This window comes from Talpa europaea (assembly GCF_964194135.1).
Source record: "Talpa europaea genome assembly, chromosome: 3".
Classification (NCBI taxonomy): domain Eukaryota; kingdom Metazoa; phylum Chordata; class Mammalia; order Eulipotyphla; family Talpidae; genus Talpa; species Talpa europaea.
The window spans coordinates 79,429,872-79,450,040 of NC_140069.1; the positions used below are offsets into that span (position 1 = coordinate 79,429,872).

Genomic DNA, 20,169 nt, shown 5'->3' on the forward strand with positions numbered 1-20,169 from the left:
AGGAGAGAGTGGAGGGACATAGTCAACAGACTCCAAGAAAACAGATGCCAACCAAAAATACTCTATCCCGCAAAGCTCTCCTTCCTCTTTGAAGAAAGAATATGGACCTTCCCAGACAAACAGAAACTCCGGAATTTCATTGCAACTAAACCCCCACTCCAAAAAATACTACAAGGAGTCCTAAAGCCAGAACCTCAGAGGGACGAATAACAATGAAAGAAGGCCAAAAAAAAAAAAAAGTCATTAAAAGAATAAATAAATAAAATCAAAGGAAAGACAAACACAATGGCAAATACAGATGTTAACATATCAATATTAACTCTAAATGTAAATGGACTAAACTCTTCAATAAAAAGACACAGAGTTGCAGCCTGGATTAAGAAACAAAACCCAACCTTTTGCTGTCTCCAGGAAACACATTTAGCTACAAAAGATAAAAATAGGCTCAAAGTTAAAGGATGGAAAACAATCCTACAAGCAAATGGACCAAAAAAGAAAGCAGGAACAGCTATACTTATATCAGATAAAACAGATCTCAAACTCAAAAAGATAAAAAGAGAACCCAATGGTCACTACATTATGATCAAGGGGACAATACTTCAAGAAGAAATAACACTCATTAACATATACGCACCAAACGAAGGAGCACCAAAATATATCAGACAACTGTTGTCCTCTCTGAAAACAGACATCAGAGAAAACACATACGTAGTGGGAGACTTCAACACACCACTATCAACAATGGATAGATCAACAAGACAAAAAATAAGTAAAGAAACCAAAGCTCTAAATAAGGACCTAGAGCAATTGGGCTTAACAGACATCTGTAGAACACTAAACCCCAAAAAAACGGAGTACACATTTTTCTCAAGCGCACACGGATCATTCTCCAGGATCGATCACATACTGGGACACAAGACAAACATCAACAGATACACCAAGATTGAAATCATATCAACCATCTTTTCTGACCATGAAGGCATCAAACTAGAAATAAACCATAAAAAGAAGGCAAGGAACTTTCCTACCTCATGGAGATTAAAAACCACACTACTGGAAGACCACTGGACTAATGAGGAGATCAAAGAAGAAATTAAAAAATTTTTTGAATTGAACGACAAGGAAGACACCAATATCCTAAATGTATGGGATGCAGCAAAAGCAGTAATAAGAGGAAAATATATAGCAATAGAAGCTCACATCAAGAAACAAGAAAGAACTCAAAGAAACAACCTAATCTCGAAGCTCAAAGATCTAGAAAAAAGAACAACAAAAAAACCCCAAAACCAGTAGAAGAAAAGAAATAATAAAAACCAAAGCAGAAATAAATGAAATTGAAACTAAAAAAACAATCCAAAAGATCAATGAAACCAAGAGCTGGTTCTTTGAAAAAATCAATAAAATAGACAAACCCCTAGCCAGGCTCACAAAGGAAAAAAGGGAGAAAGCACAAATAAACAGGATCATCAATGAAAGAGGAGAAATCACAATGGACACAGCAGAAATCAAAAGAATAATCAGTAACTACTATGAACAGTTATATGGAAACAAGTTTAACAATCTAGAGGAGATGGACAAATTCCTACAACTCTACAATCACCCAAAGCTAGATAAAGAAGAAATAGAACACCTAAACAGACCAATTACAATTAGCGAAATTGAAATGGTAATAAAAAACCTCCCCAAAAACAAAAGCCCAGGACCTGATGGGTTTACAAATGAATTCTACCAAACATTCAGAGACGAATTAGTGCCTATCCTTCACAAACTCTTCCAAAAAATTGAGAAGGAAGGGACAATACCAAACACGTTTTATGAAGCCAACATTACACTAATACCAAAACCGAACAAGGACAACACAAAAAAGGAAAACTACAGGCCAATCTCCCTAATGAACACTGATGCAAAAATCCTCAATAAAATTTTAGCCATCAGAATCCAACAATGTATCCATAAGATAATTCACCACGACCAAGTAGGATTCATTCCAGGGGCACAAGGATGGTTCAACATCCGAAAATCAATCAACATTATCCAACACATCAACAAAAAGAAATATAAAAACCATATGATAATATCAATAGATGCTGAGAAAGCTTTCGACAAAGTGCAACACCCATTCATGATAAAAGCCCTTGAAATTCTTGGGATACAAGGAACATACCTCAACATCATAAAGGCCATCTATGACAAGCCAACAGCCAGTATCATTCTCAATGGTGAAAAGCTGAAAGCAATTCCATTAAGATCTGGAACAAGACAAGGATGTCCACTCTCACCACTGCTTTTCGATATAATACTGGAAGTCCTAGCCAGGGCAATAAGACAAGAGAAAGACATCCAAGGAATCCAAATAGGAAAAGAAGAAGTCAAACTATCACTATTTGCAGACGATATGATATTATACATAGAGAACCCCAAAAACTCCACAGAAAAGCTAATTCAACTCATCAATCAGTTCAGTAAAGTGGCAGGATACAAAATCAACACGCGAAAGTCAGTAGCCTTCCTATACACAAACAATAAATCTGAAGAAGAAGAAATCAAAAAAACCATCCCTTTTGTTATTGAAACAAAAAAAATCAAATATTTGGGAATAAATCTAACAAAAGAGGTAAAGGACCTATACAAAGAAAACTATAAAACACTGTTAAAAGAAATAGAAGAAGACACAAAGAAATGGAGAGACATCCCCTGCTCGTGGATTGGAAGAATAAACATTATTAAAATGGCCATCCTTCCAAAAGCAATATACAGATTCAATGCTATTCCAATCAAAATTTCAATGTCATTCTTCAAAGAAATAGAACAATTATTGATGAAATTCATATGGAATCACAAAAAACCCCGAATAGCCAAAGCTCTCCTGAAAAAAAAAGAAGGGAATGGAGGCATCAGACTCCCAGACTTCAAACTATACTACAAAGCCATAATCATCAAAACTGCATGGTATTGGAACAAGAACAGACATACAGACCAATGGAATCGAATAGAAAATCCAGAAATAAACCCACAGATTTATGGTCAACTAATCTTTGACAAAGGAGCAAAGACTATGCATTGGAGCAAAGAAAGTTTGTTCAATAAATGGTGCTGGGAAAACTGGGTCGCTACATGCAAAAGAATGAAGCTTGACCACTACCTCACACCATACACAAAAATCAACTCAAAATGGATTAAAGAACTAGACATAAGACCTGAAACCATAAAATATATAGAAGGAAATATAGGCGAAACACTACGTGATTTGCACATCAAAGACATCTTTACAGACACATCACCCAAAGCAGTTATAGTGAAGGCAAAGATAAACAGCTGGGACTATATCAAATTAAAGAGCTTCTGCACAGCAAAAGAGACAATAACAAAAACAAAGAGAAACCCCACCAACTGGGAGAACATTTTTGCACCCAACACTAATGATAAAGGACTGATCACAAAAATCTGCAAAGAGCTGATGAGACTCAACAACAACAAAGAAAATAATCCAGTCAAAAAATGGGCAGAAGAGCTAAAAAGAAACTTCTCTGAAGAGGAAATGCAAATGGCCAACAGGCATATGAAAAAATGTTCAACATCACTTGCCATCAGGGAAATGCAAATCAAAACTACCATGAGATACCATCTTACACCAGTGAGAATGGCACATATTAAAAAAACTAGCAACAACAAATGCTGGCGAGGGTGTGGAGAAAAAGGAACTCTTCTACACTGTTGGTGGGAGTGCAAACTGGTCCAACCACTGTGGAAAGCTGTGTGGAGATTTCTGGACCTACTAAACATAGAGCTTCCATATGATCCAGCAATTCCACTCCTAGGTATTTACCCAAAGGACACAGAAACATCAATTCCAAAGAACACCTGCACCCCTATGTTTATAGCAGCACTGCTTACAATAGCTAAGCTTTGGAAACAACCCAAATGCCCAAAAATAGATGACTGGATCAAGAAGATGTGGTACATATATACCATGGAATATTACTCAGCATTCAAAAAAGATAAACACATGCAATTTGCAGCAACATGGATGGCGCTGGAAGGGATCATGCTCAGTGAAATAAGCCAAAAAGAAAAAGAAAAATACCGGATGGTCTCACTCATAGCAGGAAGCTAGAAAACTTAAATAAGGGACCAGGAAAATGAATAACTATAAGAAAGTGAAAATCAAAATCAACAAAAAACTATGAACCAGAGACACTTTTAGGGGGGCGGGGGCGGGAGGGGAGGGATTGGGGTCAGAATGGGGGGGCTGCAATTGTATGGGGAATATAACAATAAAATTTAAAAAAAAAAATCAAATGAAGGGAGATCAACACAAAAAAAAAAAAAAAGCTTATACCTTTTGATCCACTATTTCTACCTATAAAAATAGTCCTGCAGATATTTTGTACATAGAAAATAATGTTGAAAGATATTCTTGATGTTTTTGATGTTTTTAATATTAGTAGATTGAGTGCCCATCAATTAAGACTAGTTTAATAAATTTTGGTACAGTTATACAAAAGACTACTATGCATTCAATTAAAAATGATGAAGCACCTCCTTATGTACTAAATAATAATAATCCCTAAACCACAAAAAGCCAAGTTAAAAGAACAGTATATATTTTGTTACAATGTAGGTTTAAATAACATAGGAACAGGGCTTCCCCTGGTGGTGCAGCAGTTGAGCGCTGGGCTGCGAAGCTGCCCGCAGCCTCTGCAGAGCCGGTTCGATCCCCGGCCACCGGCGAGGGTCCCACATGGCGCGCAGACCCCTCCTGCCGCACAGGCTGCTCCCCTCAGCAGGGTACTTCTTCGTCAGTCTGCCTCTTCTGCTCCCCGCTCTGGCTCTGGTGAATTCTCTCACCCTCCTGCGCTTCTGACTGTACCCAGTGCTTGTATAAATAAATAAAAAATAAACAAATAAATCTTTAAAAAAATATATATAGGAACATATGAGCACCTATTTTGTATAAGTATAGGCTATCTCTAAAAAGCTCCACAATAAACTAAAAGAAGACTTGTCTCTGGGAAGAGGAATTAGGTATAGACTCTGCAAAGAGCAGTTAGGTGTATATCCAGGAATCTTTTCTCTGTCCCTCTAAACAATTCTCAAGATTTTAAGTAACATTTGCATTTTACTGATGCCAGAAATTATGTTCCTACCTTAAAATTCTCCTCTAGGAGTGATGTCAGCTTAGTGGATTAAAAATCTTAATTGTAAGATCTAAAATCATAAAATTCCTACAAGAAAACATAGGCAGCAGGTTCCTTGGCAAATGTCTTGGAGATAATCTTTTGACTCAAAGTAAAGGCAAAAGCAAAAATAAACAAGTGGGACTACATCAAACTAAAAAGTTTCCACACACAGCAATGAAAAGTATCAACAAAATGAAAAGGGAACCTAAAAATTGGAAGAAAATATTTTTAAATTATACATCTGATAAGGGGCTAATATCCAAAATATATAAGGCACTCATACAACTCAACAGCAAAATATATATAATATATAATATAATACATATACCATCCAATAATGTGATTGAGAAATGGACAGAGAACTTAAATAAGCATTTTTCCAATGACCAGCATTCAAATTCCTCAAAAGATAGAGATGATCAACATCACTAATCATCAGGAAAATGCAAATCAAAACAAAAATGAAATATCACCTCAGACCTGTTAGAATGGCTATTATCAAAAAGACAAGAGAAAACAAGTGTTGGCAAGGACATGGAGAAAAGGAAATCCTTGCGCACTCTTGGTGGAAATGTAAATTAGTACAATCACCATGGAAAATAGTATGGTGGTTCCTCAAAAAATTAAAAATATAACCACCATATAATTCAGCATTCTTCTTCTGGGTATACATATTCAAAGGGAAATAAATCATAAGAGATATCTGTACTGTATGTTCATTACAGTTTTGTTCATGATAGGCAAGATATGGAAACAAGTGTTGTCTACAGATGAATGCATGAAGATGTAGTATAGGCAGTCATTAGAGGACTTTAAATATATTTATATAATTATTTACTACAATTATATTAATTAAAATAATTATAAGTTAATTTATTTAATTAAAAACAATTTATAGATCTGGCAAGATGGTGTAGAGCAAAGGTGCTGGGCTCACCTCCTCCATAAATTTACAACCAAGTCACAACTAAAACAAGACAACCACCCCTGAAAGATACACAGATGATTATCATATACTCCAAGAGTGATAGCACAGTGGAAAGAGGTAGGACAAACTATAATTAAACTTTGCTTGGAGTGATACTGGGTCAACAAAACCAATGAGTGGGAGGAGTAGCTACCATGTGGAACCTTCCTGCTACTAATAATTTAAGGGGATGTGCCTTCATTAAAAACAGGAGCTGTATTAGAGAAGTGGTGCATAGAGTCAGTGTGCGGGACAGAGGGTGCAGCACTGGACAACTATAGGTGTAAAGATGCAGAGTGGTGATTAATAGCTCAAACCTGTAAATCAAACAAATGGAAAAAAAGAAACCCTCCTACACTGTTGGTGGGAATGTAGACTGGTTCAGTCCCTGTAAAAAGCAATGTGGAGATTTCTCAAAAGACTAAAATTGGATCTGCCATATGACCCAGCATTTCCACTCCTAGGTACCGACCAAGAAAGTACAAAAACTCTAATTCAAAAAGAAACCTGCACCCCAATGTTCATAGTAGCACTACTTACAATATCCAAGTTATAGAAACAACTTAAGTGCCCAAAAAACATACTCACACAATGGAATATTACTCAGCAATCAAAAAAGTTGTTGCAACTCATGCCACTTGCAGCAACATGGATTTTGAAGGGATGATGCTAGGTGACATAAGTCAGGAGAAAGATAAATACTGCATGGTGTCACTAATACATGGAATATACAGAAGCCAAACTAAGAATCAGAGAAAGGCAAACTTGAAAACTGAGTATAGAACTGAAGCATCCAGAAGTTACAGGGGTGGGGAGGGGAAAAAGTAAGAAAGCAGAATGGTCTATAGTGGTGGACTATGGGTGATCTGGTGTCAGGAACCCCACGTGGTGATGCCTGATGGGGAGGATACTGAATGTTCTCTCAATTAAAAGGCTAAATTGATTTTAAAAATCTAACTTCCCTAGTAGGTAAATACATATGTATTTTATGTTATTGCAAAAATAATAAAACAAATAAATTTTATAAGTTCTTTGGGAAAAATGAAATCCAAGCCTTCTATCATGGACTTGAAGGCATTGTGTATATCATTCTAGCCCCCTACAATCCCACCCATATCTACCACCTACTTTTTTTTTTAAAGATGTTTCAGTAGCTTTTTTTTAGCTTTTCTAAGAAATTAAAATTCCACCTTACACCACCATTCAAGTGATTTTTTTCATTCTTTTTTTCCTTACACCAAACCACCTATGCCTATACCCCTTTCTTCCCTCCCCCTTTCCTTTCTCCCCTCCCCCTTTCCTTTCGCCCCTTCACCTTTCCTTTCTCCCCTCCCCCTTTCCTTTCTCCCTCTCCCCTGTTCCCTCTAGTAACCATTATCTTCTTTTTGCTGAGTTCAGGTTTTATTCCTACTATTCTTTGTGTATAAATGTTTTTTGGTTATTTATGCTCCACAGATAAATGAAACCATTTGATATCTTTCAATTTTTGACTTATTTCACTCAACATAATTACCTTGAAGTCCACCTCTTCTATGCCACTCCAAAGGCACTGTTTTCCAGCAGCTTTTGGCATCCTTCAGTTCCTAAGACATACTTACACCCACCAGGCCTTCACACCATCCAATCCCTTTGTGTGAAATGTTCTGCCTCTTTGGCTATCTCCTTCTCATTCTTTAAGCCTTAGCTAATGTATTGATATTAGATCCCAAAGAGATCTTCCAGTTAATCTAAGGTTTTCTATCCTTTAATCTTCATCAACTGTTTTATTCAAACATTCTTTATAGTTACATAGTTATTTAACTGTCTCTCTTATTCTTCTACACTATAAGCTGAATGATAGGAAAAGCTAGGTCTGCTCAACATAACAGTATAGACCAACTGTTGGATAAGAAAATTATTTTAGGTATAATGTATAGAATACTTCGAAGTAGGAACTGGATAGAGGTGGAAAGCTTAGAAGTTAAAAAAAAAAATGTATCCAGGAATTACCTAAAGAAAAATATATCATAATTAATATTAATTGATGCTAGAAGAAATCTTTAAATCTTTGGGAAAATTGGATAGCTACAAATATGTGATCTAGAAGCACTCTACTATCTTTGCCTAAATAGGCCAACATTGGCCAAGGGGGTCAATCATTCTTTTCCTCACAATATTGTGATTTGGAGATGAGTTTCAAATTATACCTCCCCAACCATTCGTCCTGCCTTCCTATCAGTTCTTGATAATGTTCCCAGGAATTCTGTCATGCTTCATGGAAACAAGATGGAATTCCCTGACCAGCCACTGCAGCATGAGTTTGCTCTCTCAGCCTTGAGCACAGTACCTTGTGGTGGCCTGATTGAGCCCACACCAAGCCTCCTGAAGGCCATTTCTCTTCCTTATAGTTCTCAAATCATACATTGCCTTAATCATGCTGAACCAGGGTTGTCAAATCTCATATTTACCTAAAAGGAGGTCATATGTAGAAGTATGTGTGATGTAATATAGTGTGTGATGTAGAAGAATGCTCATAAAATATTTGTAAATAGATCAAACACAATACTGCATAGCTGGTGTTCAACAAATACATATTTAATAAGTTATTTATAATTAATGTTAGCTGGAAAAGAGGTATTTATTTTTTACACATAACATATATGCATTTAAAAAGACTAGAAAGTTATACACCGAAATATTAATAAAGTGCTATTAGGATTTATACTTTCCAGGGTATTAGGATTATACTCTTTGTGCATGTACACAAAATTAAACAACATTCTGTAATTATAAAATTATTTTACAATCAGGAAAAAGTTAGTTTTATAAACAAACCAATAAACTATCAGAGTTACTACTGAGCTTGTCTTGGATCCCAGCAGCCTCCATTTTGGCAGCAACTCAGACTTCAATGATTATATACATACCAGTTTTATTAGAAAATGAAGAGAAGGGAGCAAACTCAGATTCTCTGAAAGACCTTCTTGGTCAAACCACAACCAAAGTGATACCGTTGCTCACTGACTCTAGAGAAGACAGTCAAGGAGCACAAACCAAAACATTTCTAAGTGGATATTAATATCAGTTGGGGGTGGGGTGGGGAAGGGGGAAAAGACCTTCTCTATCTGAAACATTTCTGTTCCAGACTTCGTTGTCAATTCTTCATGTCAGGTAGAAAGTGAAACAGAATTCAACTTGAAAGAATGCTGCAGACAATAAAGTCTTCAATATTTGTTGTAGCCACCACACATTTAGGCATGCTCTGTACATATGGTGCTTTATACTAAAGGTGATTCACTTTTATTTCCAATTCTATTATTTTCCCTTACATATTAGCCTCAAGTCTACAACTGTTCACTCAATGATAGTTAAGTGAGGTTACTTAACTAGTTAGTTGACATGGAAGAATTGAGAGCACTTGCATTATAATTGCAATGTCTTCTAAGCAACAGAAAAACTAAGGATAGTTTATGTCCATGTTGCCCAATATTTATTCTTACAACAAATTCTAATTCCCTCACTTCAGATGTCACCATTAAAAAATTTAAAAAAAAAAATCCTTAAGCCCCTAAATGAATGAAAAAGTAATTGGATCAACTACAATGATGTAAAGATCATACTGCTTTACGCTGGATTTTGTGTCCAGATACATAACAAACACCATACAGTTTTAAGGATAAAAATTAAACAAAAGCAGAGAATCTAGCATAGTAATTGAATAAGTATAAAGACATCAATTTATAATATTTTAAGCATTAAGATCATGTTACAGGGGCTTCCCTGGTGGCACAGGGGTTAAAGACAGTGCTATCAAGCTATCACCAGCCACTACAGCATGAGTTTGATCTCCAGCTGGCCAGGGAACTAACCCACATGGTGCAGCAGACCTCTCCTGCCTCGCCTGATGCTCCGCTCAGCAGTGTATTTCAGTAGATCTGCCTGTTCTGCTCCCCACTCTCTCTGGTGAAGCCTCTCACATCCCTCCACCACACACACACACACACACACACACACACACACACACACACACACACACACACCCCCTCTGGCCTAAACCCCACATCCCTCCACCACACACACACACACACACACACACACACACACACACACACACACACCCCTCTGGCCTAAACCCCAATTCTTGTGTGCATAAATAAATCTTTAAAAAAAAAAAGATGTTACAAACAAGAACTTTAAATATAGATTAAAATACAAAAAGTACCCTAATTATGCCATTTCAAAACTGTTAGAGACAATTAAACAATGGTATTTGTTTGAAAGGAATGAATAACAATTCAAAGAAAAGACCTTTTGCATTCTTACAAACAGACATTGAACTATCAGGGGGAAAAAATTATTCAAGACTATCCGTTTATTTTCTTCCAGCCTGAGGCTGACAGAACATACAGATAAAATGATCCCCTGCCAACTCTCTTTTGGTATTTATAGGATTCTTTATTTAGTTTGAATTATCAACCAGACTTATAGCCAGCTGATTTTAAAAAACTGTAGAAGCAAACATCTACAGTTCCCCCTGCAGTTCATGATGTTCTGTGCAAGTAAGAGTGGTTAGGATAAAATTTTAATTCTTTCATCAGTTGTTAATTACTTTAAACTGTTAATAATTTACATACTTTTAACTACTTTAAGTTCTTCATCATAAACACTAAAAACTATTTAAGCCAATTGTTTATCACATTTAGCTAAATTAATAAAATGCAGCCACATGTATCATGCCATGCAGGCATAAAGCTTCACTCAAGAGAAGCAGGCATTCTGAAGAAGCCGGCAGGTCTACAAGATACACTCACACATGCAAAGCAGGAAAATGCTGGTCTAAGTGCACTAATTTTGCTATAGACACTTTACTTTTACTTAACGTGGCAATCAGGACCCCCTAAATATAAGAAGGCAAAAATACCTCTAACATGCATACTACTTTCCCTAGAAAAAGTGTTGCATAGCTACCAAGACAGTAAATCCGATGATTTACAAGGAAACACACTAATTCTCCATGGGACATGGTACTTCATCAGAGGTCTTGTTTTCTTGTGGAAAAAATTATAAGCAAAATTATCTGCACTCATGGACTAGAAACAGAGGGTGGCTGCTCTCTTGGTAAGTCCCTGCCCAGTAAAATGCCAGGAAACCCTCTGTAACAGAAAACATCTTCAAATTAGTGCCAGTGTTTAATACACAAGTATAGGTCATTAAGTGCAAGGCCAAGGCATGGGCTGAATGTCTTACAGAGCTCAAGACTGTTCCCTTTGGAGTTTATCATGGTGTATGAGTATGAATCCATGGGTATTTTTTTTACTGGTGACTTCCAGGTCTCCCAACATCTTTACTGAAGAGAAAAATGTTTAATTCCTGATATTAATATAGAAATATAAAGTCAAATACATTATTAATACAGTTGAAGATTATCTAGAAACATACACATTCACCTGTGGAAAATTAGTATCAAATAAAGACAGCACAGCACTTCAAGTCAGTGTTGACTGGCTATTCAACTTTACTGAGGTATAATTGAAGTATACTAAATTCCACATTCTAAAAAAATACAATTTGATAATTTTGACCTATGCATACACTCACAAAACTAATACCATAATGAAGATTACCATCAAGTTTATTTATGCCCCTTTGTAGTACATTCTTCATGGCTTTCCCCATCTTACCCCACCCCCATCCCAGACAAGGAATGATCTACTTTCTGTCACTACAGATTAATCAGCATTTCCTAGGAGAAAAAAAAAAATACATATATATAGTACAAATACAATATATATACACTATATGTGCACATATTTATACTACATATATGTACTATAGTTTATAGTATATATCTTTATATAGTGTATATATATACTATATATATAAAACTTGTGAATCTACCTTGTGAATGCTAGTAAAAAGTCCTAAGCAAAAATATTTGTAAAATACTGATGGAATCCCATTTAAATATGACATAGGTATTATTTCAGCAGAACAAAAGATGATGTTAAGAAATCAACTGATGGAAACATCAATTCCAAACAACACCTGCACCCCTATGTTTATAGCAGCACTGTTTACAATAGCTAAGCTTTGGAAACAACCCAAATGCCCAAAAATAGATGACTGGATCAAGAAGATGTGGTATATATATACCATGGAATATTACTCAGCATTCAAAAAAGATAAACACATGCAATTTGCAGCAACATGGATGGCGCTGGAAGGGATTATGCTCAGCGAAATAAGCCAAAAAGAAAAAGAAAAATACCGGATGGTCTCACTCATAGCAGGAATCTAGAAAACTTAAATAAGGGACCAGGAAAATGAATAACTATAAGAAAGTGAAAATCAAAATCAACAAAAAACTATGAACCAGAGACACTTTTAGGGGGGCGGGGGCGGGAGGGGAGGGATTGGGGTCAGAATGGGGGGGTTGCAATTGTATGGGGAATATAACAATAAAATTTATTAAAAAAAAAAAAGAAATCAACTGATGTCACTGAATTGTTAAAAAATTAAAAGGTGGTTTTTAAAAAGGATTTTTTTTTTCAAAATTTATCATTCACCTCTGATTGAAACAAAACTCTTGTGAACCAGGCATAAAAGGATATTTCTTCAACCTTGTGACAAATAGATTAGCTGGGACTTTCTTTGTATTGTTGCCAGGCTTTTATAATGACTGTGCATTCTCAAAAATAAGGCCATTCCATTATAAAACACAAAAAGATAATCATGGTCACCATAAATTGAACATACCTTGACAGTAGTGAAGGAGGCACAGAGATATTCAAAATGGAGATGGAAAACTATCATACCATCATCTTTTTTCATAACAAAAAGTAACTCATATACATAAGCTCACTAGTCTCCACACAATATTGCTATTAAGGAAAACAAATTTCCCAAATACCTGCCTGATTAATACTGAAATTGAAACAGAAAATGGGATTCCATCAGTATTTCTCTACCAAATTCCATTCAAAAATTAGTCAAGACTTAAAAATGTTATATGCAGTGTTTATTTTTAATTAACAATCTCTTGTGAATTGAAAAAGTATGAAAGCAAAGGGGTAGACATCTTGAAAAAAGTAAAGAGACAAGAATGTCATTTGGGAGAATACCAGAGACATGAAAATGAACAAGATAACAGATGGCCTGGTTGACATTCACCATAGGTGCCTTCCTCAACTCCTCAAAACTGATCCTAATGCAGCTCTGAACCAAACCAGGTTCTTGAGTCAACAGGGAATAAACTGAGGAGTGAATAAACAGCATCATCCAAGGGACTCCTGGCTACTTTAGAACACCTGTTTCCCACATTATTTGGTAGCCAATGAAACCCAAAACCTAGTCCCACCAGAGATGATCCCTAGGGGACCATGATGACTGTGTCATAGCTCATTCCTTCCCTCTCCAATGCTGAATTGTACTTCTATGATTTCTTCCCAAAATACCTCTTAAAAAATACAGTCCTACTCTTCCTCCTTGCTTTTGTCAAGCTCTTCCTGGATTGTGCAATGAATGTCTACTATTAAAGTTTGTGGCTAAGATTTTACCATCAAGAGAATTTCCTCTTCATAGCCACCAGCCCATACTTCTGCGTGAAGGTGGAATAGTACAGTCTAACAGGGAAGTTGCCAACAATCAAGTTTGTTGCATAAAAGTCGTATTACTAGATATAGCTATAAACTGCATACCTATCTAGATCTTAGAAATTATGATTTAAGGAGAAAAATGACTAGTTTAAATAACCCAATAAACCCTTTCATAAATACTCATTTTTATTCTCTCCTACTAAGTTCATGAAGAAACTCATTTTTTCTCTTTATTCCTTGATACTGTCTTAATTCTTACAGTTATTTGAAGTCCTAAAGTTTATGCCAGTAATTCAGAATGCACATGGTTTTCATTTGAAAAATGAAGTTTTGCAGACAACTTTGACAGTTGGAAAACAGCAAAATGCAATACTCTTGGTGGTCACATTTTCTACAGCAAATTTTTAACTTAAGAAGTATGGCAATAGTATAAATAAAAAAGGTTGTATGTATAATAATACGGAATACTGAACTAGTCTAGGTGGGATTTTTTTTTAATTTCTATATACTAAAACTTACTGCCACTCAAGAAATTATGGTTTATCCAAATGGCAGAATTTCATGCAACCATTAAAAACTGTTACAGGTAAACACTTCACTGATTCTGTAAGTCATGAACTACCAAAGAATACTAATTATATTAAGATGTACTGGGTTTAAAAAGCAACTTAAAAGTTTGATCTCAGTTTAAATATATAAACTACAAAAGGCATGTTTTTATGTATTTCGTTTATGTAAAGTTACATTCTGCAAAGAAAAACAGCAAGTCACTAAAATATAATTAATTCACTGGGAGGTAATACTTTTTTCTTTCTGCAACCCTTTTCCATCTTTTTCCCATTTTATGCAAGAATTTTCATTTTACTTGTGAAGAATCCTAAAACATTTATAATTTTTAAAAAAGAATTGACTCTTACTCAGATCCAATTCTTAAGTTTGACATATTAAACTTGCCCCTCACACCATCAAACAATTGTTACAGTACATCTGCACTTCCCACATTCTCATTGGCCATTGTAACTGCTGCTTCTATACCATCTCTTATCAGCCCTGCTATAATCTTCATGACAGCAAATTTTATCTCTTTCCCCCACTTCCCTCAAGCTCATTATAAACTTTTTAGATTCTGAAGTAGTACCTCAGACAATACCCCCACACAACTCAGTAAGACTTCAGAAATTAATGGTTTAAACCATGACAAAAAAACTTACTCCCACTACTTCTACTATATCCATGCAATGGAACATTCTTTGTCTATAAAAAGGAAGGAAATATAGGTGAAACACTACATGATATGCACATCAAAGACATCTTTACAGACACATCACCCAAAGCAGTGATAGTGAAGGCAAAGATAAACAGCTGGGACTACATCAAACTAAAGAGCTTCTGCACAGCAAAAGAGACAATAACCAAAACAAAGAGAAACCCCACTGACTGGGAGAACATTTTTGCACACAACACTAATGATAAAGGACTGATCACAAAAATCTACAAAGAGCTGATGAGACTCAACAAAAACAAAGAAAATAATCCAGTCAAAAAATGGGCAGAAGAGCTAAAAAGAAACTTCTCTGAAGAGGAAATGCAAATGGCCAACAGGCATATGAAAAAATGTTCAACATCACTTGTAATCAGGGAAATGCAAATCAAAACTACAATGAGATACCATCTGACACCAGTGAGAATGGCACATATTAAAAAAACTAGCAACAGCAAATGTTGGCGAGGATGTGGAGAAAAAGGAACTCTCCTGCACTGTTGGTGGGAGTGCAAACTGGTCCAACCGCTATGGAGAGCTGTGTGGAGATTCCTCAATCTGCTAAAGATGGAGCTTCCATAAGATCCAGCAATTCCACTCCTAGGTATTTATTCAAAGGACACAGAAACATTAACTCAAAAGGACACCTGCACCCCTATGTTTATAGCAGCACAATTTACAATAGCTAAGCTTTGGAAACAACCCAAATGCCCAAAAATAGATGACTGGATCAAGAAGATGTGGTACATATACACCATGGAATATTACTCAGCATTCAAAAGAGATAAACACATGCAATTTGCAGCAACATGGATGGAGCTGGAAGGGATCATGCTCTGCGAAATAAGCCAGAAAGAAAAAGAAAAATACCGGATGGTCTCACTCATATCAGGAATCTAGAAAACTTAAATAAGGGACAAGGAAAAAGAATAACTATAAGAAAGAAAATATCAAAATCAACAAACAACTACAAACCAGAGACACTCTATGGGGGGTGGAGGGCGGGGAAAGGAGGGCTTGGGGTCAGAATAAGGGGGTTGTAATTGTATGGGGAATATAAAAATAAAATTTAAATAAAATTTTTTAAAAAAAGGAATGAAATACTGATACATGAATGAACCTTGAAAACATTACACTAAGTGAAAGAAATTAGTCATAAAAGACCACATATTATACAGTCTCGCTTATATAAAATGAGTTGGGGGTTTTTTGAGGCATCATTGAATGTAAGATTTTAAAGCTGAACATCACCGTGTTTTTTTAATACAAAATCCTCTGGAAATTAAAAGTACTGTGGTCATGTAACTTGTCTGACTTCTTTCACTTTATATCAAAGCTAGATTGTGAATCTCTTCAAGATACCTGATTTATCACATTGTAAGTCAATGCCTCTGGAGAATCCTTGTTCTTCATTTATATTAGACACAGAAACTATCACTATTTTTTAAACTATATTCCTTAACCAAAATTTTCCTTTATAATGTATTATATGCATTTAATTTTTTATCTACCTAATTTATAAATCATTCCATATTACCAGTGGATAAAAAAAGCAGTTATTCTAAGAAATACACATAAATACTAAAAACACTCTATTCTATGACTTCTCCACCTATAATGCAATTAATCATTTAGTTACTATATTAATCTATTTGCCACTTTAACAAATTATCACAAACTCAGTAGCTTTTAAACAACATAAATTTATTATTATTATGGTTCTGTGGGTCTCAAGGAATAAATGCTAAGTCCCAGGAGGGTGCATTCCTTTCCGACAGCTTTAAGGGAGAATCTGTTTCTTTACCTTTTCCATTTCCTAGATGCCATCTGCTTTCCTTAGTCCATAATGTATTTTTCCTTCAAAGCCAGAAAAAGTGAATCTAGTCCATTGCATGACCGTGACCTCCTCTTTAACCTCACTCTTCCACTTTTAAAGACCCTTATGATTATTATTGAGCCTATTCAAATAATCCAGGATAATCTCCCCATCTTGAGGTCCTAAACTTAATCAGATCTGCAAAGTCCTTCTGTTATATAATATATTCAGAGGTTCTGGGAAGGAAGATATTGACATATTTGGGTGGTAATTATTTTGCTTACCACAATTGCCCTTGTCTTCCCATAGTAAATTGTGAATAGAGTGGAGGGTGGGAAGAGCCCACTAATGGTTTAAACGGAATATGTAAAACTTGGGATGAACATACTCTCCTTTCTATTTTGTCAGATTTTAATTGGCATTTTATTTTGAAGATGAACCATAACTAAATAAGTATGAATAACAGGTTGCCAATCAAAGGTATGACAGCATATAGAATCACCTAAAAGAATCCGTCAATTGTGTAATCACTACAGAAACCACAAAAAGCTTATTTTGTACTTTCTTTCTACACATTGTTTTTGCCTTGACTTGGGAACTAACATTCACATAATAGCCACAACCTATATCACATAATAGGATGTTGCATTAACTCAAACTAGTAAACAGGTAGCTGGGAAGACTACTTGAACATACTGATAATGAGTTTTTATGAATCTTTAAAATAAAGATTCATAAAATAAAAACCATATGTATGTATATGTGTGTGTGTGTGTGTGTGTGTGTGTGGTTAAGATATCAAACCTCTCCTCTTTGAAAGGCTAAAAATAAAAAAAATAAAAAAACAGATAACACCACATTATAAGACTGACTTTTTAGAATTTGCCAGAACAATGTTCTATACAATGTTTAGCTTTTTCAACTTAGCTTTGTATCTGTTTTGACTCCAAGATAGAAGAGCGAGATTTGATGTTCTTAAGTCATAGCCAGCATTTACCAATTGTTTTATACGACTTTTTAAAGTACTTATGCTTGAATCCAAAATCCGAGGATTTTCAAGTATTCGTGCAATGCTAATGTTTTCTTCTATGAGGCAGTCTATTTTATCACTAAATTTTTTCTCTCCCATGAAGATCAAATCTGGATAGCTTAAGACAAATTTATGTACCTCTTCGTCAGTACACCCATGAGAAAACAGCTTCTCCTTGATATTTATGTAGGTTTTTTTGGCATAGTCATTAGAAAGGTCTAAGATTTCAGCTCCTGGACCACATATCAGGATGAGCAGCTTTTCATTGCTCAAGTTGAAAGTTGACTGTAAAAATTCAATGTTAGCTTTCACCCGTTTGGTGCTCTGAATTAAGATGAATGGGTTTTTAAAAATCATCTTCCTGATAAAATCGTCAGGATCATTGTGACCCAAGGACAAAGAGACTTTTTTTAAAAGTTCAATCATCTGTTTATTCAGATGAAGACTATTAGAGAAGGTGCGAGGGGCATGGGTTAACAATCGACGAAGTAATTTATCTGACAATCCAACTGAGTAGAGGAAATCTATATTATTCTCCAGGTTTTGGTTGTCATTGGAACGAAAAAAGGATTCAGGAGAACGTTCCAGAACATTTACAATTTCAAGATCTGAAGTCATAATTTTTCTCCACAGTTCCCACCGTTCTGAGAGACTTTCAACTTTGCGTGTTATGGCTCGTGGATATCTTGATATGATGCTTGCAATCACTTTTTTGCTAGCTCCTTTGGACATTAGGAACATCTTCAGGCCCTGCTCATTAGTACCCACTCTATTAAAAACTCCGGGCTGCCGTTTCTTTGCCTTGTGAACATCTACTCCTATGGTAAGTAAGTTATTCAGCAGTTCTTCATTTTCCAAAGGCTCAATGTCTACATCATCATGCTTCGCGCCAAAAAACCTAAATGAAACTGATTTGGAAAGAATTTCTGCTGAAAATCGGGTCATCCAACATCTTGATCCAAAAAAAAAATTACTTCTCATATACAAGAGATTTCTTGGTGTCATAATGGTAAGGTAGCCCAAACCTTTAAGAATGCTGTGTAAAATAACAAATATAATATTATACAAATATATGTATTCAACAGCTAAATGACCATATTATGACCCTATAGGCATTAGTCATTTCTACAAAAAAACCCACAAAATTAAAGTGCCTCCCTGGTGGCTCAAGGGGTTAAGCACAGCACTATGAAGCAATCCACAGCCTCTGCAGCATGAGTTTGATGCCTGGCCAGCCAGGGAGAAACCCACATGGTGAGTCAGACCTCTCCTGTCTCGCCCGCTGCTCCCCTCAGCAGTGTGTTTCAGTCTGCCTGTTCTGTTCCCCACTCTGTCTCTGGTGGATCCTCTCATCCCCCACGTCTCTGGCCTGTACCCCAGCTCTTGTATGCGTAAATAAATGGATCTTTTAAAAAAAAAATCTAAAACTCCAGCTTTCTAGGTGCTGTGGTTACAATTCAGCCACACTCCCATTCTCTTAACTCACAGCTTCTTACTATCTGCGGACCTGGGCTTTTTCCACCTTGACATAAAAAAAAGCACTATCGCACCATCGCTATTTTAGCATTCTCACCTTTATGTTGCCATTTTTATGTGGTCTGGCCTGCTTGGGACACCAAAAACCAGTTGCCCCTCTATTTCTGCTTTGTTCTGGTGTCCAAACCTTTGGTTTACTCCTAGCAGTTGACACTTTCAGTTCCACCTGTCTTCTAACTTCTGGCCCTGCTCTTGCCCACAGATACCAGACTTCTTTGCCTCTATTCTCAAAGCCTTATTACCAAACTCTAAAAATAACCCAGAAAATCAACATTTCAGATCACCTAATTTCTGCCTTAAACACTTTCTTCTAAATTCATGGTACTTTTTAAACCCATGCTATCATTAGAAACTTAATTTTTAGTTTATATAAACCTCTATAGTCCCAGCTCCTATTTTCCCATCTCACTCAGTACACCCTATCATTCCTTTGGTTGTAACCCAACAACTCCAAACCAATTTCTGTCTTCAAAATTATCTAGTTGGGATATTTAATATACATGTGGATCTGTCCTGAGATGGCTAATAAACCATTCTCCTCTACCCCAGCACATTACAAAGGACTAACTCAGGGCTCTATGCATCTGTTTCATTATACACATAACTTCATACAAGTGATTAAAAATCTCGATAATTCATTTTTTTGGTCACTTAGAAATGAGGCATGAAATATATGAACATATATATGAGAATAACCATAAGTCTAATAAAACGAACATCTCCATTCATAGGAAGTATTTTAGGAGGAAAGTCAAAGAAAAGTGTTCCATTATTCAATTTATTGGTTGATTTATGTCCCTAAGCC

At 35.8% G+C, this 20,169-nt stretch overlaps 1 protein-coding gene across 1 annotated transcript; it reads right to left on the reverse strand.

Annotated features, from left to right (window-relative positions):
- Positions 1-17,696: 17,696 nt before the first annotated feature.
- On the reverse strand, positions 17,697-18,860 carry MTERF1 (mitochondrial transcription termination factor 1; the record flags this gene model as incomplete). Its single annotated transcript, XM_084230156.1, has 1 exon — positions 17,697-18,860. Exon 1 carries the CDS (start codon positions 18,831-18,833, stop codon positions 17,697-17,699), a length of 1,137 nt encoding a protein of 378 aa, XP_084086282.1. The 5' UTR covers positions 18,834-18,860.
- Positions 18,861-20,169: the final 1,309 nt, after the last annotated feature.